This window comes from Microtus pennsylvanicus, chromosome 13 (assembly GCF_037038515.1).
Source record: "Microtus pennsylvanicus isolate mMicPen1 chromosome 13, mMicPen1.hap1, whole genome shotgun sequence".
NCBI classification, from domain to species: Eukaryota; Metazoa; Chordata; class Mammalia; order Rodentia; family Cricetidae; genus Microtus; species Microtus pennsylvanicus.
Genome location: NC_134591.1, coordinates 70,309,387 through 70,333,749, shown reverse-complemented (window position 1 = coordinate 70,333,749; position 24,363 = coordinate 70,309,387). Strand labels below are relative to the sequence as shown.

At 50.1% G+C, this 24,363-nt stretch overlaps 1 protein-coding gene across 7 annotated transcripts in view; it reads right to left on the bottom strand.

Annotated features, from left to right (window-relative positions):
- Tmco4 (transmembrane and coiled-coil domains 4) overlaps positions 1-24,363 on the bottom strand; it is a 68,454-nt gene that overhangs the window by 5,513 nt on the left and 38,578 nt on the right. For all 7 annotated transcript variants that reach the window (XM_075945734.1, XM_075945733.1, XM_075945727.1 and 4 more), the window contains 6 exons: positions 22,454-22,551; positions 21,948-22,091; positions 21,201-21,320; positions 19,853-20,017; positions 18,667-18,803; positions 14,078-14,162 (listed from right to left, as the gene is read on the bottom strand). In XM_075945734.1, coding sequence (XP_075801849.1) covers positions 14,078-14,162; positions 18,667-18,803; positions 19,853-20,017; positions 21,201-21,320; positions 21,948-22,091; positions 22,454-22,551 — 749 coding nt within the window. The remainder of the gene's footprint in view (positions 1-14,077; positions 14,163-18,666; positions 18,804-19,852; positions 20,018-21,200; positions 21,321-21,947; positions 22,092-22,453; positions 22,552-24,363) is intronic.

Genomic DNA, 24,363 nt, shown 5'->3' with positions numbered 1-24,363 from the left:
CACATGAAGTGTGTACCTATGTTGTTCTGTTATTAATAAAAGTAACTATTGGGGTAATTGAGGTAAAAAGATATTGGGGTAAAAACCTGATAGATCCAAAGAGCGGTGGAGGAACAATCACCTGACCCTAACTCTCCACACTTCCCAAATCGAAAGGGCCGAGAATCTCCTAAGCGCCTCACTGTATCTTCCTGTGTCCCCCATCTAGGTCCTCCAAAATCTCTATGGCTAATTCCAGTTAACCAATGGTTGGCTCTATCCCCTGGTTCATTCAAGGTAAACTTAATTAGCAGTCTTGGAGTGTCAGTGTGAACAAATACCCCATAACACACACACACACACACACACACACACACACACACACACACACACACGGCAATGGGGGGGTGGCTTTTTCAGGGCTCCAGGCCCTGAGTCAGACCCTTACATGCCTGATCTCTTCCTGCTAAGTGTTGCTGTCACAGTTAACATCCACAGTGACATAGACAGCAAGTAGCACAGCTCAAGCTGGAACCAGGGCATCTTCCCAGCACCCAAAAGCTCACACTGACTGAGAACATGGATGACCTGTCTCCCTCATTCTGAACCCTTCCCTTGGAAGATGGGAAATGGGCTCAGAGAGGAGGTGGCACCAGCCCAAGGCCACACAGCTAGAGAGAATCCAGCAAGGACTACAACCCAGGGTACCTGGACAGCCGTGAGGTCCCTGGGACCATTCTCTCTTCTGATACAGTAACCAAAAGGGTCTCTGGTCACCACTGGGCCAGGACCTCTGGGATGGACCATTCAGATGCCTCCTTTGCCCTAGGGAATTCCATCTCCCTGGAGAGTGGCCATTCTGTCATGGGACAGCTGTAGAGTGCCACACCTCCTTGTGGCCAACAGGAAAAATAGCAGGGGTTTCGGAGCAATTGCTAGATCCAGGGAAAGCCTTGGAAAAAGCCTTAAAAGGCTACTGCTTTGCCCTTGAACTGAGCCTCCTATGGTAGTCCAGAGTGGACATAAACCAGGATGGACTGCACACGCGTTTCGCCATTCCTGAAGCCCAGCCGGCAGCTGCCTCACTAAACCCTTTCTTTCTGTTCTCGGATGAGTTTGCATTCAAAAGATTTCTTCTCTGCAACGGGGGTAAAACCTGAACACAAACTACAAGCTAGGCTCTCAGCAACATACAGATGTTGGTTAAGGACAGCTGCAAGACCATCCACTGTGGAATCCTGAATGGGAGGTCCGAGAACATTACCCACTCTCTGAAGGTTCTAGAAGTGGAAAGGACAGGATGAGGCTGTGCCAGGGACGAGGGCTGTGAGAAAGGCACAGCCGCAAGACACTGTTTAAAGCTGGGCATGGTGTCACACACCTGTGATCCCAGCACCACTGAGGCGGAGGTGGGAGGATCAAGAGTTCCAATATAGCAAGTTCAGGCCAGCCTGGAAAACAATCAACCAGCCCACCCCCTAAAAAAGGCTGGAACTTTTGAACCCCAGATAATTTGGGCCTTCTAGGCGAGGTACAGAAATGTCCTTATGGGGGGCTGGGATCATCACACAGGGTTAATGTGCTTGTGTAGACGTGCAAGGCCCTGCGTTCCTGTCCCTGCATTGAAAAAAAAATCCTGATTGCACCTTCAGTGTCCAGCAGCCCCTCATAAGGACACGCAATCTGGGGTCAGGATGTGGAATCAGCATAGAATACACCCACTTTTCAAGACCAGCAAAAGACGCCGGAGGGCCAGTGAAATGGCTCAGTGAGTAGAAGTGCCTGAGTTTGATCCCAGGAACCCACATAGTAGGAGAGAACAAGTCAAATTGTCTTCTGACCTCCACATGTGAACAGAGGCATGCAAGTATGCATGCGTGCGCACATCCATCCCCCATCCATCCATCCATACACAGCACACACAAACAATACACATACATACATAGCAAACACACAGACAATACACATACATACACACACAAACAATACACATACATACATAGCAAACACACATACACAACACACACACACGTAAGTAAGTGTAAAAATATAAAGATGCCAGAGATGAGCATCTAACGGCCCTGGCATTCTTTAGCTGTGGGGACAGCCTGCCAAGAGTCATTTTCTGGCTCAGGCTTTCCCTCTTGTGAAGGTCTGAGTTGTTAAGTACAGACCCACAGGGCTGAGGATGCAGCTCAACAGGAGAGCACTGGCTTGGCTTGTGCCTTCCATCTCCGCCCCAGGCTTATGAATATTCATATTCTTATATAAAAGGGTGAGATGATCTTTTAAGTTCAGAAGTCACAGACACGGGCAGCTTTTGTGCTTGGATTTCTCATTTCTGCAACTGATCCTTAGATCTTTTCATTTTCTGCTATTACCATGGGGGTGGGCGGTCCTCCATCCTATTACCAAGGGGGTGGGCGGTCCCCCATCCTGCTATTACCATGGGGGTGGGCGGTCCTCCATCCTATTACCAAGGGGGTGGGCGGTCCTCCATCCTGCTATTACCATGGGGGTGGGCGGTCCTCCATCTTGCTATTACCATGGGGGTGGGCGGTCCTTCATTCTGCTATAACTTTGGCAGTAAGGAGGCATCATCCTTGGTTATATTGCTACGTTTAGGCTAGCCTGGATACGTGAAACCCTATCTCAAAAACAAACCCCAACAGAGCAATTGGAGAATGATAACCCGTGACAGGCCATGGAATAGTATTTCATCGTTGCTCCCAAATTTCTTAAAATGTTTTACTTTTCTTTAAGTGTTTTGTACGTGCATATGTACATGAGTTGTATGTTCAGGTGCCCTTGGAGGCCAGAAGATGGTTCACTTGATGCTATGGAGTTAGAGGCAGCTGTGAGTTGCCTGATGTGGGTACTGGGAACCGAACTTGGATCCTCGGCAAGTACAGCCAAGGGCTCTTTACCACAGAGCCAGTGTTCAGGTGCCCAGGAAGCAGATGTTCTGCCACAGCCACCCTCCATCCCTAGAGGATGTGAGAAAACACACAGAACATTTCCCATCTTGTCATTTTTGTTTAGTTTGAGACAGGACCCCGCGCATCATAGGCTGGTTTAGAACAAGCTATGGAGTGGAGGATAGCCTTGAACTGGCAACCTTTCTACTTTTACCTCCCTGCTGTTGGGAGTAGGCCACCACTCCAAGTTAATGAGGCCCTGGGGATGGAACACAGGGTTCATGCATGCTACACAAGCACTCTATTAAGTCAGCCACACGTCCTGTCCTTTATCGTGTTAAAGTGTTCAGTTCGGGGGCTGGAAAGAGGGCTCAGTGGCTAAGAGCTCTTGCCAAGGACCCTGGTTCAGTTCCCAGCACCCAAGTTGGGCATCTCACAACCAAAACCCCAAGCTCCAGGGGATCTGACACCCTCTTCTGGCTTGTCTGGGCACTCACACCCCTACGCTTAGTGAAAGAATAAAAATAAACCTTTAACGCCCAAGAGTTGGCTCAGTGGCGTCAAGAACATCCATGCCATGGTGCAGCGTTTGCCCTTCATTTTTGTTATTGTTTCTGTTTGCTTGGTATTCCAAGACAGGGTTTCTCTGTGTGGCCCTGCTTGTCCTGAAACTCGCTCTGTAGACCAGGCTGGCCTCGAACTCACAGAGATCCCCCTGCCTCTGCCTCCCAGGTGCTGGGATTAAATAGTGTGCGCCATGGCCTCCCATTCTTCCTTCACTTCTGCCACCATTTGCTCTCAGCCTACACCTCTGGGCTGCCCCCTGGACTCCTAGCACGGCACTTGGACTTTGTGGCTCTCCTAGAAGTCTAGAGATGGCTGCCTTCGCTTTTTCTAAGGCCCATCCAAAAACCGGAAGGGACACTCTTTTCCCAGGGTCAGCCTTGAAAACCCTGGATGTGATGTATACATTCTAAAGCCAAGCATTTAAAGAACACAGGGGGCCAGCTCCGCCCATGGAACCCACCATACCTGCTCTGACTTCTGTGAGTCTCCCTGTCCCCACAGCCGGCCTCGCTAAAGGGAGACCGATTTTGACAGCTCCCCAAATGGCCAGAGAGGCATAAGCACACTCCCCCATGCTCGTCACGTTGTCAGGAACGAGACTCTCAGTTGGAAAGCCCAGAGCGTCTCAAGTCTGACCTGCAAAGTAGATGAATCCTGTGCCTCCCATCAGGGGTTCCTGTGTGCAGAGAGTGATAAGATGGGAATGCAGGGTGCCGGGGGGGGGGGGGAGGAGGGCGGGGGGGCAGCGTCTGCCAGCTGCAGATTTGCAAGAAAGGCTTTGGAGATGATCTGAGCTGTGTCAAACACAAACCAAGTCCATTGAAAAGATACAACACTCGCTTGCCACGGAAGGGGAGGAAACCATAAAGGGAGAAGATGAGTTGGGAGGAGGGGGCTCTGTCTGCAGTGTTGCCCCCATGGGAGGCTCACACTGGCAGGAAATCCCTCCAGAGGAACCTGTTTGGCCGTCTGATCAGGATTTGAGACGGAGTCTTCCAAAGGCCCCTAAACCTTCATTTCTGCTCTCTGATACCTACCCCAGAGAGACAGCTATTACTATACCCCAGGAACCTCAAAATTAATCTGTTCCACCTGGCTTCTCCTGGCTGCCCCCCAGGTGGGCTAAAGTTAGGTCTGCCTTGGTTCAAGCAACTGGTGGGGCCAGCTTCATGGCTGGGAAATAAATCACACCAACTGCGATTGTGACTTGTGCGTTACCGTGGCAATGAAAGGGCCACATGACGGAGCCACTGCCAGCTGTGTATTCCTGCTGGTGTCTGGTGACAGCCAAGCCAAGGTTTGGCCAACTGGGAGTGTGCGGGTTCTAGAGCTGGGCTACTCAAATAAATCGTTAAAGAAATGTTTTATTAGTATCATTACAATTACATATATGTATGTCCAGGTGTACGTGCCCATGAGTGCAGGGCCCAGCAGATGCTAGAAGTTGTCAGATTCCCCTGGAGCAAGAGTTACAAGCAGTTGTGAATGGCTGGACGTGGGTATTGGGAATCAAATTTACGTCCTCTGAAAGAGCACTACTATATGCTGTTAACCACTAAGCCAGTTCTCCAGGCCCCTTTCCCCCTTTTTGAGACAGGGTCTGACTTTGTAGCCCCTTGCTGGCTTGGAACTCATTATAAAGACAGATAGGCCTAGAACGCATTGAGATCTACCTGCCTCTGGCCCCAGAGTGCTGGGAATAGGGCATGCACCACCATAGCTGATTCCCTTTTCTTCCTTTAAAAGAATTGTGTGTGTGTGTGTGTGTGTGTGTGTGGTGTATGCATGTAGCACACGCATGTGCATGTGGGTAGAGGCTGGAGGTTGATGCTGGCTGGCTTGCTCAGTTGCCGTCTTCCTTGTCTTTGGAGACAGGATCTGTCACTGAACCTGGTACCGACTAACTGGCTAGGTTGACTGGTCAGCAAACTCTGAGGCCTCAATTGTCTCTGTCACAGACGGCACAGCCAAGCCCGGCTGTCTTACATGGATCTGAATTCAGGTCCTCATGTTTGCAGCTACAGGAACTTTACCGATCGAGCCATCTTACCCTCTCTAATACCCACCCTACCCCCTTTAAGTTTTTTCCCATGAGATCTCCAGACTCACTATGTAGCCAGAGCTGGCCTCCCCTTCTCTGGTACTAGGATTCCAGGCCTGCACCACAGTGTTCCTTAATTGAGTGTGTATAATCTGTAATCGGTTGTTTTTATTCTTTAGTCTTGGCTCTTTGGGGGTCCACCACCCAGCTCCCAAATAAATCCCACAGGGGCTGTTTTATTTATTTATTTATTTATTTTGAGACCGGATTTCTCTGTGTAGCTTTGGAGCCTGTACTGAAACTCACTCTGTAGACCAGGCTGGCCTCAAACTCACAGAGATCTGCCTGCCTCTGCCTCCCAAGTGCTGGGATTAAAGGTGCGTGCCACCACCGCCCAGAGCTTATTCTTTCTTACGAATGCCTGGCCTTAGCTTGGCTTGTTTCTTGCTAGCTTTTCTTAAATTATCCCATCTACCTTTTGCTGTTGGGCTTTTACCTTTCTCTATTTATTTATTTATTTACTTATTATGTGTACAATATTCTGTCTGTGTGTATGCCTGCAGACCAGAAGAGGGCACCAGACCTCATTACAGATGGTTGTGAGCCACTATGTGGTTGCCAGGAATTGAACTCAGGACCTTTGGAAGAACAGGCAATGCTCTTAACCGCTGAGCCCCCCCTTTCTCTATTTCTGTATATCTTTTCTTTCCTTTTTATTTCATGTCTGGCTGTGTGGTTGGGTGGCTGGACCCTTCTTTTCCTGCTCCTTGATTTTCTCATCTCTAGATTTCTCCTCCTATTTATTCTCTCTGCCTGCCAGCCCCACCTATCCTTTCTCCTGCCTAGCTATTGGCCATTCAGCTCTTTATTAGACCAGACAGGTTTTTAGACAGGCAAAGTAACTCAGCTTCACAGAGTTAAACAAATGCAACATAAAAGATTGTAACACATCTTTGCATCATTAAACAAATGTTCCACAGCATAAACAAATATAATACTTCCTAAAATAATATTCTACAACGGTGACCTAGTCAGGAATAGGCTGGCTGTTTCTGTGCTTGTCCCTGCTTAGCAACTCATGGTGGGCCGTGTTTATTCCCAAGCATCTATCAACCAGGCATGGTTGCTCCCTGCAGCTCAGGACTTACTTCTGGAAAATCCACAGGCATTCAACTCTCTCTCCCCTCTGCTCTTCTTTTAGCTTTTGCATTAGATGACTAAGGAACTTCCTCTTTTCTACTCTCTTACTCCCTTCCTGATGCATCATGGGTAATTTCTACACGTGGATCTTGCAGTGGTTTCTCTCTTCCTCTGTCTAACCTGCTACTGAATCACCCAGCATGGTTTCCACCCTGCTTTCTCATATCCAGAAGTTTCGTTTGGCTCATTTCAAATCTCTCACTTTTTATTTTTATTTTTCCAAGCGTCTTGCTCATCTGTTAGTTTTCTTCTATCCTTTTTCTTTTCAGACAGAATCTCTATATGAAACCCAGGCTGACCTGGACCTCATGGTCCTCCTGCTTTGAGGCCTCCTGGATGCTGGGGTCAAAGGGCTCTGCACTGCCACCCCTCTGGCTTTTTTTAAAAACATGGTTTGTTTGTTTTGTTTTGTTTTTGAGACAGAGTCTCACTATGTAGTCCTGGTTGAACTGGAACTGGATTTGTAGATGAGGCTGACCTTGATCTCATGAAGATATGTGTGCCTCTGCCTCCCAAGTGCTGGGGTTAAAGGCGTGTGTCACCACATCTCTGGCCCTTTACTATTTACTTTCAGTCTTTAAGCCTATGCCTTCGATAACTGTAATGTGCTGTTCTTCTAGGCATGAGGCCTGAGCTTGTTTCTTTCTGCCTCAGCCTCCTAAGGGCTGGGTTACCGGCCTGTGCCCTCACACCCTCCCAATACCTCCTTTGACTTTCTATTCCTTTCTTGTTTCTTCACCTCTTGGGGGCTCAGCTCAGCACTTTAAGGAGTATCTGCAGCAACTTCATTAGCATTTATGGGGTGTTTGTGATGGGAGAATTTACACAGCAAGTTAGCAGGGAGGCTAATTAGCTTATACATTTGCCACTCTAGAAAGATGCTAATACCCACCTGTTTCTGCCCACCCCCTCACGTTCTGGCTCTCTGGCTCTCTTTAAGGCAGGAGCTCATCTGTAGCCCAGGCTGGCCTTCAATGTGGCAATTCTTCTTCCTGAGTTCAAGTGTGAGCCACCACACCCACTATTTATTTCTTTAGTTTTACTATTTCATTCTGGCAGCAAGGAGACGTAAACTTAGGGCCTCACACATGCTGTATGAATTCCCTACCACTGAAATACATGCAGCCCCTTTCCCTTGCATATATTTTATTTTTACTTATTTACACACACACACACACACACACAAACACACACACACACACACATCTTTGAGACAGGATCTTACCATGTAGCCATGATTAACGTGGACCACATGTAGATCAGGCTGGCCTCAAACTCAGAGCTCTACCTGCCTCTGCCTTTCGAAGGCTGGGATTGAAGGTGTGCGCCACTATACCCAGCTTCCTCCCCATTTTAAAGATGATGGGGTCTTACTCTGTTGTACAGATTGGTCTTGAACTTCTGGCCCCACATATTCCTCTTGCTTCAGCCTTCTTTCTGCCTGAGTAGCTGTGACAGCACAAGGCGGAAGCTTTGCGACTCTTTACTGTTCTTGGAACGGTTGACGTGGCTGTTGACGGAGAGCAATGCTCATCCCTTGCCGGAGCAGCCCTGCATTGCCAGTTTTGGATGCTAGAAGGACTGAGACCTGCATGACCCATATCTCTCAATGTCCTTGGAACACGAGAGCGTGTCCATGGACCTCCTAAGCCTTGACCCCCACCTCAGAAGCATCTCCAGCGACTGGTGGCTCCCCTTAAGCCTAGAGAAAACGATTCTACCTTGAACATGGCTGTAACTTTTCCTTTCCTTTGAAGGACTGTGCCATGAACCAAAGATAAGCCCTTCCTCCTGTAAGCCTCCACTTGTCAGGTATTTGGGTCACAACAGAGACCAATACCGCACTCAGCCATAGTCTCATCTGGAAAATGTCCCAGGAACCCTGAACTTTCAGGCTGTTAGGAAGGTTTTCTGGGAGACTGTCTGGACACAACTGTCTATCAACAGGTAACTATCAATCCCTTCCCTGCTTTGTAGATTTAGTGCCTAATAAATGTTTATCCAGGAAAATGAAAGCGGGGATCACACTGGTGGCCGTTTCTCAGGAAATCTGAACCGCTGCCGAGTTTTACACAGCCTTGCAATGCAAGGCAGTTTCTCCAGCAGGTGCTTCTAAAAGCTGGTTTCTGGGACCTGGTCACGCCAAGTGGCTGCTGGGTCCTCCTCTTCTGTGAAGTATGTCCCCCAAAGCCACAAGGTGGAGCTATGCTGGCCACAGCACCGAGGGTGTCTCTAAGTAGGGCAGGACCTCAGGAGCCTGCAGGGAAGGTACACCATACAAGGCCAAGCACCACCCTCATGGGACGGTAGGAAGAGCACGGATGTGCGTGTCAGCAAGGGGAGGGCCTCCTGGGCCTCCTGGGCCTCCTGGACCGATACTCTGCGGCAGAATCCTTAAATTAAATTGAAAACAGAGATAGTAGTCAGAGGGTGGGGTGGGGGGAAGGAGGAGAAGAGAGGAGGAGAGGAGGAGAGCAGGAGAGCGAGGGAGCTGAGTAAGAGCAGAGATTGAGGAGGAGGAGAAGAAGAGGAAGGGGAGAGATGCTACCAGGTAGGAAGGGAGACTGCTGGATGGCTGGGCCCTCTGGTTCTGGGCTCCGTGCGCGTAAACACATTAGCCTCTCCTGCTCCCTGGCACACTGGAGAGGGGGCAGTATTCTCCTTCTGAGTTCTGCAGAGGTCAGGCAGGGCTGATTAACTCCACACTGTGGTGGCTCTCCATGTCTGCGATTAGCACATGACAGGTTCACGAAGCTCATCAGCTAACAGCCACGAGATTGCAGCATGTAAAACTAACCAGACTTGGGGCTTAATTGAGTCTTCGGGTCCCCAGGCGTGCACCGAAAGTCGCAGCGGTAATTATCTGAAGAACTCCCCACTGGGGTTCTCCAGTACAGCTCAGTTCAAGCTGATAAAGATCTTTCCTACATGGCATTTCCACAGCAGCCTCCAGCCTGACCTTTCTAAAGAGTAAAGGCAGAGACACTGAGATTCAGCTGGCTGATTAAGTCTGAACAGAGCGCCTAGGCCTAAGCGACCACACATGCTGGGTTGAAATGGAAGACCTTGTTCTCTGTGGAGCTGCCATCTCTGTGTCCCCACGTGTCCCCTTTTAGTTTTTTTTTGCCTTGACGAAGAGGAAGCTAATAGCTAAATTCATAGCTTAATTCCAGCACAGGCTAAGAATAGAGAAACACGGTGTGTCCTGCTCTTTTTGTTTCCTTCCAACTTGATACAAGCTGAAGTCATTGGAAAAAAAAAAAACTTCAGTTGAGAAAACATGCTCGGCCTACAGGCAAATCTGTGGGGCATCGTCTGGATGAACGATTGGTGTGGGAGGGCTCAGCCCATTGTGGGTGGTACCGCTCCTGGGCTCTCTAAGAAAGCAGGTTGAGCAAGCCATGCTGAGCAAGCCAGGAAGCAGCACCCCTCCATGGCCTCTGCATCAGTTCCTGACTCCAGGTTCCTGCCCTGCTTGGGTTCCTGCCTTGGCTTCTCTCAGAGATGGATATGCTATAAAGTGTAAGGTAAAGTAAACCCTCCCCACGCCCCGGAAGTTGCTTTTGGTATGGTAACTATCACAGCTACAGAAGTGTTGAGACACAGGGTAATAATGACCTTAGCCTAAGCTCCTGCATGGCTACTGCTTCCTGGCCAGCCATGTACCTAACTTCTTTAGAGATGCATTTCCACTTCATCATGTGGCTAGTCCCGTGAAGCAAGCATCCCTGGACCTTTTTCTCCAGAGACTAAATGTGGAATTTGCTTACTCAGCTGGGAACAGCACAGTTAGATTTGGATGCAGGCTTGGCTATGAGCACTTCTGGATCCAGGCTCTGCTCTCTTTTCATGGAAACTTCCAGATGGCTTTATATCTCCCATACCACCCCACCCTTCTCTTTGTGGTATTGGGGATTGAACTCGGGACCTTGTGCATGCTAGGCACACCCTAGCTCTGCTACGCACATTGATGTATATTTTCTGGCCTTCACTGCACCAGAGCCAAGATGGGGATAGAAGTGTCTACCTCTCAGTGCTGCTGGTTTTACTCAGTGAGAGAAAACAGGCAAAGCCTTTCTTTCACAGGGGCCTGTCACATTGTCCGTAGTCAGCAAGAGGCAACTGTTAAAACTCAGAACAACTATGATAGGCGGTGGCATCATTTGACCAATCAGCCTAAAGTTTGGGCACTGAAGTGACGTGCCCAAGGTCACCCAGACAGAAACCAGCAGAGTCTGGACTTGAATTCAGGTCTCTAAATCCTACGACCAATGCTGCTTTGCTCCCAGGACTCTCCCTGTTGTTCTGCATCTTGAAGAGACGTGGAAGAGCGACAGAATGAGTCTGCAGATGGGGAAGGACGGGGAGCCAGGAGGGGTGGGCAGAAGGGAGGGACCCCAGAGTCCAGCAGAAGGACGGGGAGCCTGGTGGGGCGGGCAGAAAGGAGGGACCCCAGAGTCCAGCAGAAGGACGGGGAGCCAGGAGGGGTGGGTAGAAAGGAGGGATCCCAGAGTCCAACAGAAGGATGGGGAGCCAGGAGGGGTGGGCAGAAAGGAGGGACCCCAGAGTCCAGCAGAAGCAGGCTTTTTAATTGCTAGCAAATATGCCCCAGGCGTGCTGGCTCAGCCCCGACTGTGTGGCCAGGGTCACTGGGCAGAGACAATATGCAGCGCCCTTAATTAATTCCCTTCCAGTCCCTCTAGAATGAAGAGGAGAATAAATGCATAAATAAGCTGAAGCAGAAATTGATTTTTTTGGTTCTTAGGGCTTTTTTTCCTGGCGGAGCCAGCCAGTATGAATCAGTCTCAATTGAACTCTCCCTCCAACTGTCCAATTTTAAAACCCTTTCAAAGCAAATACCGAGAGAAAAAAAATAAAGGGATGGTCCATTACGATCCGGGGCCCAGGGTCTCTTAGCGAGCACTCCAGCGGAGGCTCTGCTTGGCAGCAGGCACCATCACCTTTACCTCTGCCACCAGCTGGCATCATTCCCAAAGCAAATTGATGCCGTTGGCAGGGAAACAGACCACTGCGGTGGTGGGGGTGCTGTTTATCTCCACTAATTCTAGCATTGCTCATTTCCTGCTCACTTGGCAGGTGTGCTTCCTGTCTGGGTTTGGAGAGGGCAGTGGGTGTGCAGTATAAACACATGCAGAAATGACCTAAATCTAGCTAGCTGCTGGCAGCAAGGCCATTGACTTCACAGCCAGAACACAGCCTGTGTCAGATCAATTAAACCATAGGCAGCCATTGCCCTTTCCAAACCCCTCTGAGTGTAAGGGTGCTTTGTTACGCAGTGCTACTGTGACCAAAGCTGACCAATACACCCCTCTTGACTCTTTAGAGTGTGTGAGGTTTTTGTTTGTTTGTTTATTTATCTATCTATTTATTTATTTATTGTGTATACAACATTCTGCCTCCATGTATGCCCACACGCCAGAAGAGGGCGCCATATCTCATTACAGATGGTTGTGAGCCACCATGTGGTTGCTGGGAATTGAACTCATGACCTCTCAGAAAAGCAGCTAGTGCTCTTAACCACTGAGCCGTCTCTCCAGCCCCTAGAGTGTGTGTTTTTATGTAGAAGATTTCATCACTTGAGAAGTTTCTCCTAAGAGAGTTAAGCAGTGCAGTGATCACTGTATAAAGTAGCCACACAGAACACAGCAGTGGGAAACTGTTGAGACTCAAAAAAGTCATGGGAGGTGGCAAAGAGCTGAGGAAAAGGAGACACTGTGGCTGTCTAGGGATTCATCCAGTAGTCCAGAGTATCACAGGTGAGTTACCTGAGGTAGGTGGATTGACTTGCTATATATCTATCCATATCATATTATCCATCCATTAGTCTGATGGTGGGGAGACATTTGGTCCACAAAGAGCAAGAATGGACCAACCACACTCCTGAGCTCCGGAACTTTTCCAGGGTGTTTTGGTAATGCCAGCGCTGGAACGAATTCTGGCCTTTCCAGGTCTAGCTGATGACAGACACGCCATCTTTCTTTGCTCTCGCTGGCTGGGGAGCAACTGTGCCATGTTCTCGGGCTGACCAAGGAGCGGGGCAGCTCTGTATGAGCAGAAACTGATGATAAAGGCTCCCCAAGACATCCTTGCACTGTCTGGGTTAAAGATTGGCCAAAACACTGTATGGACACCCCTACTTGCTCCTCAGAACAAGGGGTAGGACCCTCAATTCTGTAACTGGGGGAAAGGAAGCTCAGGGTGGTGCTCAGGTCTTGGCAACAGTGGCTGCCCCTCCAGCTCTTCATAGCCTATCTGCCCTGTGTGTGCAGGAGCTCTCTTCCAGATCTTTCTTTGGTCTTCAGTGTCTTGCATGTGTATGTGCTACCAGGAGATAGGGGGGCAGGGAAGCCTGTGTCCCAGCAAGAGTGGCAGAAAGCTTTGCAGCTCACTCCCCAGACAGCTGCCTCCCCCACAGCTTCTGCAGATGGGTCTGAGCAGAGCTGGCATCGTGTCTGGCAGCTCTCACCCACCAGTGGCAGCTCCCCTCCACCTGGCATCTCTCCCCCCTCCACCTGGCAGCCCCCTCAGATCTTTGGTTGTTTTAGCACAGAGAGGTTGACACAGGGGCCTTACACACTCTCCAGGATATCTATGGTAGGTTGAATGTGGCCTAGAAGATTTTCTCAGCTAGAATTTGTGAAAAAGGTCTTTCTGGGAAAAGGGTCTATACAGATGTAATTAATGATCTGTGACTGACCCAGGTCAGAATGGGCTCTGTTCTTAGAAAAGGAGGAACAGGAAGTGGTGGTGTGTAGAATGGATACAGAGATTTGAATAAAGAATCTACAGTGCAAGGACCACCAAGGCATGCCAGGAACCACCAAAGATGGCCAAGAGCAGCTAAGGGATGCCAAGGGCCACCGAGGGATACCAAGGGCCATGGAGGTCCTCCAAGGACTGCCAAGGGTCATTAAGAGGGGGGCAGGGACCAACAAGGGATGCCACAGACTTCAGTGAACTGATAACAACAGCCAAGGACCACTAAGGACAGCCAGAGACTGCCAAGGGATGCCAAGCCACTAGAAGCTGGAAGAGATAATGGAGGCTTCTTTCTCCTGGGCTCATGGCAAGCGTGGTCCTGCAGACCCCTTGACTTTGCGCTTCTCACTGTCACTCCCACTCAAGAACATGCATCAGAGCACCAGGATCACTGTCGTCACGATGGGGCTGTCTGCCACCCATGTCCTCTATGTACAGAGCTAACCCTCTTTCCATATAAAGACTATTCATTTTAACTGTTATTTTAAGGACTGGGAATATACTGTGCAAAACTCACGACTCCAGGCCCAGAACCAGGGTCCTGGGGGCCGACTTGAGAAGGGTGTTTGTTTGTGACAATGAAGGGACTTACCTTGTTCCTGAGCCATTTCTTGCAGACAGAAGTAGATGACTCTGGCTCCCAGGCTGAACCCAACCAAGGTGACAGGTCTCCGGCCCTGAGGGGAAACAGGACACAGGTATCTCGAGACGTTACAGCATGTCAGTCCTTGCAGACTGCAAACTCCCCCTCAACTCTTGCTCGTGTGTGCAACATCCCGGTTCCTGCACTCTGAAGTATCAATCAGTGGTGTCAGGGTCTTGCGCATGCAGGAGTTGGCAGCTCTGGAGTTGGCTTCCACAAGAGTAGACGGCCTCCGGCTGGGCTAATTCTCTTTCATCTCAAGCCATCATCGGCTATGGCTCATCTTCCAGCTAGACAGAATGAGCCAATGACAAAGACTCTCTTAGACTCATCTGCCTATGGCAAAGGACTGGGGTGATGTGGGGTCCCTCTGGGGATGGAGAGATTAGACACAAGTGTGATGTGATGAGGAAAACACAGAAGGGCAGCAGAGGGAATGTAGGGTAAAAGGGACAACTGGAGCAGGAAACTAACCAATCACTGAGCCTCCTGATTCTGAGCCCTGAGCTAGTGAAAGAAACACACCCTGGATCTGAGACCAGGGCCAGGGAAAGAAACATCTTCATCCCTGAAACCAGGACCAAAGAAACATGCCCTGACTCTGAAACTAGTGTCAAAGAAACACACTTTGTCCCTAGAATCAGAGCCGGTGAAAGAAATATGCCCTGGTCCTATGATTAGAGTCAAAAAGCTAAAAAGGACCAGTGAAAGAAACACAGTTTGGCCATGAAGTCAGAGCCACCTCTGCCCCTGATCAACTAAACTAACCAATCCCTGAGCATGGAAAAACGAACCAATCCCTCTTCTCCCTGGTAAAACTCCACCCCTAAGAAGCCCTATATAAGTCTCTCTGCCTGTTCAGTTAGAGGCCACCTCTTATTCCTCCCTGGCAGAGGCAGCCACTCCTGGACTCCTTCTCAAATAAATCCCTTTCTTGAAAGAGTCTTAGGTGACGATCTTCATTCATCGGCACAGAATAGAACTGGCTGGGATATCCCTTAAGGAACTGAGCTGAAAAACCTTGATGAGACGCCCCCTTAGGGGGCCTGAGCAAGATGGAGCAGAACAGAAGAACTTTTCTAGAACTCTCCTTAAGGAGAGCTGAGCAAGACCGAGCAGAGAAAAAGTAACAACTTTTCGCCAGAGCCGGAGAGTACTGTATTTCTGCAGGGGCTTCCCCTTTAGCAGAGTGTTAGCAAAAGAAGTAACATCTTAGTCTGGGGAAGAAGGGGAAAGCTCTGTTAGGATGTTCCCTTAAGGGAACATCAGAGCGGAGTTCAGCTGTAGCCACTATCCAGGAGAAGAGCTGGACTGCTATATCCTGCGAGGAGACCATCACCCAACACACCACAGCTTCAGGTAGCCTGGCTTCCTGATAGTCAGGACACCTGTCCTCCAAGGCTGAGTTGTCCTATTGCGGCTCTACCCTTCAGAGCTGTCCTATTGCGGCTCCAAGTATAGCCTAGCTTCTCAATAAGTCAGGATATTTCTGCAACCTTACAGCTTTAACACATTCCCCTACAGGGAACTTTGTTTTTCTGGATAGGAAACGATAGGATATTGACTGGGGAGCCTGGAGAAACGATAAGGCATGGAACATGCTAAAGAAAAATAAATTGGGTAGCAGGGTCCAGCTGTACACAGGAGGCAAAGGAGCAGGTGTTCAAAGTTGCCGATCATCTTAGGGTCCTTTCTCTCTCTGTCCTGATTCTTTCTAGGCAGGCAGGCAGCCAGAGAGGAAACTTCTAGAAGTCCTTTGTAGTTAAGGGTGTTCCCAGGGTGGGAGTCCTGGCCAGGAGGCTGAAGACCAGGGACAGCTTCAACTTCTGGGAAATGTCTTTCATTTCTATGTTCCGACCTCTGAAAGTCTGTACTGTGCACACGATGGTGGGGGATGCCCTCAGGCACAGAGACACCAGTGCTTAGCAAAAGAGGCCCGTGACTAGAGGAGCCCAGGCTCCCAGAAGACAGTGTGGAGATTTGAATGAGAACGGCCCCCAAAGGCTCATCTATTTGAATGTTTGGTCCCCATTTGGTGCAACTGTTTGGGAAAGATTAGGAGATGTGGCCCTGTGGAAGGAAGTGTGTCACTGGGGGTGGACTTTGAGGTTTAAAAAGCCTGCACCATTCCCAGTTAGCTCTCTCTGTCTCATGCTTGCGGACTGAGATGTGAGCCCTCAGCTACTGCTTCAACACCATGCCTGCTTGCCTGCCTAACCCTCCGGAACTGGGAGCTTCAAATCAAATGCTTTCTTTTATATTTCCTTGGTCATGGTGTCTTGTCACGGCAGTAGAAAGTAACTAAAACAGAGTAACAGCTTCTGCTGAGGTGTGCACATCTTAGATCCCAGAACCTGGGAATGTCACCTAATATCCAGGAGAGGGACTATGGTGGTTTGAATAGGTGTGGCCACCATATACTCATGTGTTTGACTGTTTGTCCCATGCAGAGTGGCACTATTAGGAGGTGTGGCCTTGTTGGAGTAGGTGTAACCTTGTTGGAAGAAGTGTGTCACCATGGGGGTGGGCTTTGAGGTCTCCTATGCTCAAGCTACCTCCAGTGTGGTTCATAGTCTCCTGCTGCTTATAGTTCAAGATGTAGAACTCTCAGCTACTCTCCCATACTATGTCTGCCTGCATGCCACCATGCTTCTCACCACCATGATAATAATGCACTAAACTTCTGAAACTGTAAACCAGCTCCAGTTAAATGTTTTATAAGAGTTGTTTTGGTCATGGTGTCTCTTCACAGCAACAGGACACTAACTAAGACAGGGACTTTGCAGATGTGACCTAGTCAAGAAGCTTAGCTGGTGTAGTGGCTCACACTTGTGACAGGCAGCTGAAGCTGGGTGACTGCTAGGAGTTCGAGGCCAGCCTGGGCTACACTGTGAATTCTAGTGCAGCCTGGCCTACAGAGAGAGACACTATCTCAACCAAAACTAAACAAATAAAGAGGGTTGCAGGAGGCAGAAGGATTCAGCAATCAGAGGGACACAGGAGTCAAAGGAGTGCAGGAGCCAGGCAGAAGGGAGGAGGAGCAAAGAGGAAGCTGCCTGTGGACACACCAGACATCACTAGCTTTGAAGATGGAGGAGGGTCAACCAGCAGAGGAGGACAGAGGCCTCTGGGAGCCCCAGAAGGCTAGGAAATGGATACTTGCTTGCAGTATCCAGAACAAAGGCAGCCTGTGAGGCCAGAAGTCTGCTCTCCACACTGTGAGGAGAGTACGTGTGAGGTGAGGATGCTAAGACCCATCACCTTCCTTGGTCGTTGACACCCAGACTGCTACATGGGAGATGATAAAGTTCCACCTTGTTTAGCCAATGCTGCTTTGGTCTTTGCCTTCCAGCCAGATCTGCCAAAGAGCTACTCTGGTTTTCTTTTTCATTTTGGGAGGAAAAGATACAGGGGTTGGCTGGAGTTGGCAGTTTCCCAGGTTGGCAGAAACTGCTGGGTCTCTCGGTATCTACTCTCCCCTTTGTCCACAGTAATTGAATTTCAGCTGGCTACATGCCTTTTCAGAATAAAGACTGGATTTCCTGGCTCTGGGGGCAGTGAAGTGTGAGCATGTGACTAGTCTCTGGCCAGGGAGCGGACACCTAGAGGCGGTATGGCACCTGGCTTCTTCTTCAGCTCCTCCTTTCTCCTGCCTGCTGGAGCTCAAGTACTGTCATCCTGGGGTAGGAAGTCAAGTTATTGCTGCCATACCCAGGGCAACAATTGCGAGGCCTTGACTTCCTGCCGACTTCCTGCTCAAGGCAAGAGGCCTCTCTCCCAGGGCTCATGCAGCATCAGATTGCCCAACATGCTCTAGGCTTCTCCAGCAAAAGTAAACTTTCACCTTGAAGGTATGTGTGTGTATGTTTGTGCATGTGTGTATACATGTGTGTGTATGTTTGTGTATGTGTGTTTACATGTATGCATGTATGTATGTATGTGTATGTGTGTGTGTGCTGGCCAGAGGTCAACACTGAATGCCATTCCTGCCAAAACTGCCTACCTTGTTTTATGAGGCAGGGTCTCTCACAGGCAGGGGGGGGCGCTCTGATTTGGCTAGTCTTGGTGGGCAGTGAGCCCCCGGGAGCCCCTTGTTTCCACCTTCCCGGTGATGGGATTAAAGGTGTGTACCACCACATCTGGCTTGTTTAGTGAATGTAGGTTCTGGGGGCAACGGTTTTTATCAAATCTCTCTGGCCCTGATCCAAATTTTACTTTAAAGCTACTTTTTTTTTAAAGATTTATTTTATTTATGTGTATATGCGTATGTATGCCATGTGGGTGCAGGGGCCCGAGGAGGCTGAAAGAAGGAGTTGGATTTCTTGGAGCTGCGCTCACAGGTGGTTTTGAGTTTCCTAGGAAACTGCCCTGATTTGAAGTTGAGTGGCAGGAAAGACGACTTTTCCCCCCAAAGCTGCGGGGCTGCTTCCAACCGACTTATTGTTGGGGCTCCCATCCGCATACATGGCCCATGCGTCGGTATACAAGCTTCCGCCGTCTGCCTCCCCGCCCACTCCGCCATCACCGTCCCCGGGTACCTGCTGTCGTGAGAGGAGGATGTGTGCCAGGTGCTTGCCAACCTCCGCGGACCGGTGGAGACATACCCCCCAGGGGTTGTCAATGACGTTGGCGACACTGAGGAGGGAGGCCGGCCAGGTCAGGGCAGCCACGATACCTGGGGAAGCGGGGAGCCTTGCTAAGGTAGTGTGGCCGATGGATGCTCTAGTAAATGCATATGAGTCTGTAGAGCCAGGAATCTGAAAGGTTTCCTCTAACTTGCAAAGGGGGAGACTTGAACCAAGCATTTCTGCACACAAACTACATCTCTGTCCAAGCACACATCACTGGGAGATTCCAAAGACAGCCCCATCTAGGTACCCCATTCAGTATTCTAGATCCACCATCCTACCCAGGTCATGTGACTTGGGTAGGGCAAAGAGACTGCAGGGGTGAGGCTTGCACTAGCCTAGGGCCCACCTCTGCTGTGTGTCTCCCACTGCTGTGGGCTAGGTTGGTCTCTTCAGGAGGTGAGACACACGGAACAGAGTCAAGCTGTTCAAGTTGCCTGAGACAAGCTGGCCTGTGTCATGGACAGTTGGCTGAGCTGCCGATCTATCAGCAGACCCAGGTGAGATGAGCAAGCTCTAGCCTTGCCTCTCCTGAGCTAAAGCATCAGTGTGCCATGAGGTCGGGAGTGACCTGTTATGCAGCAACAGCCAATTGATACATTATGCAGTTAATTGGCTGTTGCCTAGTCTCTTGGCACAAAAGCCACAAACTTTTCACAGAGGAAAAAGCCGAGGCAGGAGGATTGCAAGCTTAAGGTCTGCCTGGACCCAGTTAATGAAACCCTGCCTAGAGATAAAAAGTAAACACAAACTTGGGGGAGGGGAAGGCTATGGTCAAAATATATTTCAATTTAAAAACTGTTTTTGATTATAATAAAAAGAACCTAGTTGAAGATTGATATTGCTGCGGCCATTTGTCTGGACTCCAAATGTACAAGAAAGCTGTGATTTTTTTTTCCCCTCTCCACCCAAAATAAAAACAAGAAAAATGCAAACACAGTGCTAGCGAGGCTGATTGGTGGAATGTTTGCTTGGCATGCATAAGGCCCTAGGTTTGATCTGCACCCTTTATCTCTAACATGGTGCCAGGCTCCCTTGGGTCACAAGCATTCGAGGACTTGCGTCATACCATGGTTAGTCAGGGAGGGATGCTTACCAGAGAGCACGGTGTACTTGAGAGCCTCCTGGGCCACCATGTTAGCGAGGCCGCTGAGGATGGTCTCTAGGGCGTTGCCCAGCTCCATCAGGTACTTGGCTTCCCACGCCAGGCAGTACTGCTCCTGGCTGCGGGCTAGGGTCGTCCACGGGGCGCTGAATGTGCCTGAGGAGAACACAGGTAGATATAGGCAGCATCCGCTATTGTCTGTGGCAGCTGATGCTCCGCCCACTGGATCAGACTGACAGCGAGAGGGGCCTCTTGCTCCTGAGGGTTCGCCCTGTTCTCAATCAGCTGCAGTCAGTCGGGCAGATGAGCACACTGCTCCCCTATGAGTGTGTCCAGAGATGGCTTCCAATCCCAACTCCTGCCCTCTTTAAGATCTAGGGGACCCTGGGAACATCACCATCTGACCTTGAACCTCACTCTGCTCATCTATGAAGTGGGAAGGTGTGAGATATGTAAGAGAAGTGAATTATTCCAAAGTAAATATTCCTTCGCCTCTCCCAGAAGGCCAACATCAATCTGCCAACACGCAGGGGACTAACATGGAGGCCCCGTGAGCTGGCAGCATCTAGACTCCAGAAACACCAGCTGGGAAAGAATACGGAAGTTGGAGTTCTGGAGTAGGAAGAGGCCTTCATTTCCTCACCTATATCATGGAAATGACCTTGAATGAGGACCAGGAGACCAAGGCTCACTGTGGCCATCTGCTCCATCCTCCCCTCCCTATAGTCCTCTGTCTTCGGAGCCCAGCAGGGCAGCCGATCTGATCCCCCTTGTTTCTGTCTGTGGCAGGGCATGCACCTGCTCCGGCCCCTGGTACAGGCGTTTAAATAGCACCCCTCTTGACTCAGCTCCTTGCTTTCCTCCTCTGGCCCTTGGGGTTCCAACCCCATGCCTCTTCTATGGCCCTTCTGACAGACCAAAGACAAGTGTACTCTCCCAGCCCCCAAGTTCCTGTAACTTGGTCTCTCTGCACCCTCTCTTGTATTCTGCAAGAGCATAGAAAATGGCTGCATTGCTCCCGTTGACTATCGAGGGCTTGGCTTTCTGTGGGGCACGTGGTAAGGCTGGCATTTATAAATTGTGGGTGAGGTTGAAGGATGGTGGGTAATGGTGGGTGGAGGATGGGCCATCTACAGTCATTGCTGGCTGGATAAATGAATGGGTGAATTCTGACGTGGATAATGGGTGGTTGGGCGCACAAGTGGAGGGTAGAAGATGGTTTTCTTACTTCTGAATCTATTTCCCCCTCTATGAAAAGAGCCTCCCACGTCCACCCCTTAGAGACACACAGGAAGAGCTAGCTGTTCCAGCCTGCGTCCCTCCCCACCCCGGTCCTCACGGTATATGCCGGATCCAAGCCAGCCCGTGATGGCAATGGTGATGTGCAGCTGCCTGCCTTCTGTCAGAGGCAGGAACATGAACTCCTCAATGGCCCCGACTCGCTTCTTCATCTTGTACCCTAAGGACACAGAAACGATCACTTGTGACATATGCTCAGCTCCTGGACAAATGCGTCGCATCTGTGAGCCCTTTAAGACGGGTACCACCACTGTCCTGATCAGAGGACACTAGGACACTGCCCAAGGCCACCAGAGCCACAGACTAGGGATGTCTGAACCACCGCAGTGTCCCATGTTTCCTGTTGGGAATTCATTGTCACAGAGACGATATCGACTGCCTTGGCAGTGTTCCACGTGCCAGAATGTGACTGGAGGCCACGGGCACGGGAGAGGACAGAAAGCTGAGACAAGGACACGAGGAAGCTTCATGCCTCCAAGGGATGGTGCCTGGGTACTTCTGGGGTGATGGCAATAGACTCGGCTGAACAGGCTGAACTCTTTCTCAGCAGCTACTTACGGGGTGCCCGTGGGAAAAATTCGTTTGTCAAACTTTGTCCTGACCCTGGCTGTGCTGAATTTAAGTCCAGCAACTTCTGAGACATCTGTCTGCAAGTCTACCTTGGTGGGGCTCAGAAGGGGCAAAGCCACATCTCCTCATCCCCTCAGGATGCCACCTAGGGTATCCTTCTGGCTGAGTCATGCTGGATAAGAATCCTTTCCAACTTCCTGTTCCCTTTCCACCTTACCTGTCAGGCCAGCTCCAGCTGCACCGAACAATGAGGTCATAACAGCAATGCCAGCCACCGAGCCCAGTGCGGCTGCCCCAGCACTGCCAATGATTGTCGCAGCTCCCGCAGCAACAAGGGGGGCAGCTAGCCCCCCAGTCACACCTGCAAGGTTAGAGCTCAGTTAGGATTAATGGGTTCTTTTCCCATGAGCTGCCCACTGCCTTCTGTGGAAGCTTCTAGCAGTGCCTTTAATTAATTAATTAATTAATTTATTATTTTTGGAAACATACTTATATAGCTCAGGGTGGCCTCAGACATTCTAGGCAGCCAAGGATGACCTTGAACTCCTGATCCTTCTGTGTCCATCTCCAAGTGCTGGGATTACAGGCTTGCACCACCATTCTCGGGCAGCTTCTATCAGTGTTAATGAGTGTATTTACTACTGAGCTGAGTGCCTATCACGTGCTGGGGCCACCGCCTCACTGAGACACAGACCATGAGCAAACCCCTATAGCAGGCCTCACCGATCACTGTCCCGCCTCCAACTGTGGCCAGGCCTATCAGGAGATAGCGTTTCCACTTCCTCCGTTTTTCTTTCTTCTTCCGGGATGCCTCTGCGGTCCTGGAGAGAAGAGGCTGGTCTATGGCTAGTTACGGGTCAGGAGCCCTTGAGATCTCCCACCTCACCAACCCCCAAACCCTAGATCAATGGTAGGCAGGCCCTGGACCATCAGCGACTGGGGGAAATCTCAGTGAATGGGGCAAACTACTTACCCTGCAGATCCATCCTAATGGGTGCAATTTAAATAATGAAAAGACAACAATAATAATAATAATAATAACAGCAAGAGAAACATAGAATGGCTTTCACAGAACAGGTGGACCCAGAATGAGTACAGCATGTACCCTCACCTTGCCAGCAGAATCCACCTCCCCTGGGGATTTTGGAAAACCCATCTCCTCCACAGCAATTACTTGTGGGATGGGCTAGTGAAACATCTGTATGGATAATGGTGGCTTTGTGGCAACAGCTGGATTGGTCCAGACTCAAAACACAGATACTATAAACCCAGCCAAGGGTAAGAAGGCATCTGCAATGACAGAGGTTGGGGATTTTGTAATCTAGTTTGTAGTTCTTTGAGAGGGTCTCAAGGCCCTGGCAGGCTGTTAGCTGAGAATAACCTGGAACTTAGGGTCCTTCTGCCTCTGTTTTCCAAGTGCTGAAATCACAGGCACATACCACTATGTTCAGTTTATGTGGTACGGGTGTCGAGCCCAGGGTTCTGAGGATGTTAGGCGAGCACACCACTGACTGAGTGGCCATCACCAGCCCCTCTGAGAATGGCGGTCTCGAGTGCTCAGAGTCTAGACACTCAGTTTTCCCAGCGGACCTTTAGCCCTTGGCTGCTTTAAGGTGATCAGAGGCAAGAAGAGCGGTGGAGGGTGGGTGGAGAGGCCATTACAAGAGAACTCTGAACTGAAGCTGGAATTTGGACAACAAAACGTGGAGCGACCATAAATGACGAGAAACGGTTAATATTTAGTGAGTGCTTCCTCAACACCAGACTCACACTGTGAACTTCCCATATTTTGCCAAGAAGAGGTTTATTGCTGTTCCAGCAGCAAGATCTCCCCACTTCACGGAGCGAGCGTGTGACTCTGTATAGGTTACACCTGAATCTCTTCCGTGGGCAAACACCCTGGGGGTGGGGCGGGGAGCGTCAAAAGGCCTGCGGGAGGTGACTGGCCAAGGTGACTGGCTTACTGTCACCGGTCAATGTGTTTGTTGCTGTTACCGTCTGTCTCCTTGTAATCATCACTTCCTCCTACACTTTGACCCTTCATTAATGACCTTGTCGTTAAACAGGAGACCTGGAAATGACTGGCTTCTGGTGCAGCGGAAGAACTGAGCGAGACATTCTAGTGGCTGAGAACACATAGTGGGGAACAACGGAGTGGCGTGAAGTCAGTGGCATCTCCACACGACAGTCATGGACTAAGGAGCTGCTGTATGCTGAGAGCCAGGGTGCGGGGGCCCAGCACTGCTGGCTTCTCCCTTCCTAGCTCTCTTCCCTCTGAAGTTTTTCCTGGGCATGGGCGTGTTCAGGGCAGGTTTCTTTGGATATGAGTGCATACGTGTTCAGAAGCGTGTGTCTATTGGGTGCATGTGGAGGCCAGAGGTTGACATCCGGTGTCCTCCTCAATTGCTCTCCACCTTAGTTTTTGAGTCAGGGTCTCTCTGTGGAGCTGCAGCTCACGGTGCAGTGACAGCAGCTGGCTGGTGAGTTTCAGGGATCCTCCTGTCTCCACCCAGTCCTTATCCCAAGCACTGGGCTGGAGGCTCACGCTGCCACGTCTGGGCTTTTCACATGGGTGCCGGGGATCCGACCCAGGTTCTCACGCTGACACAGCATCTGAGACATCTCCCCGGCCC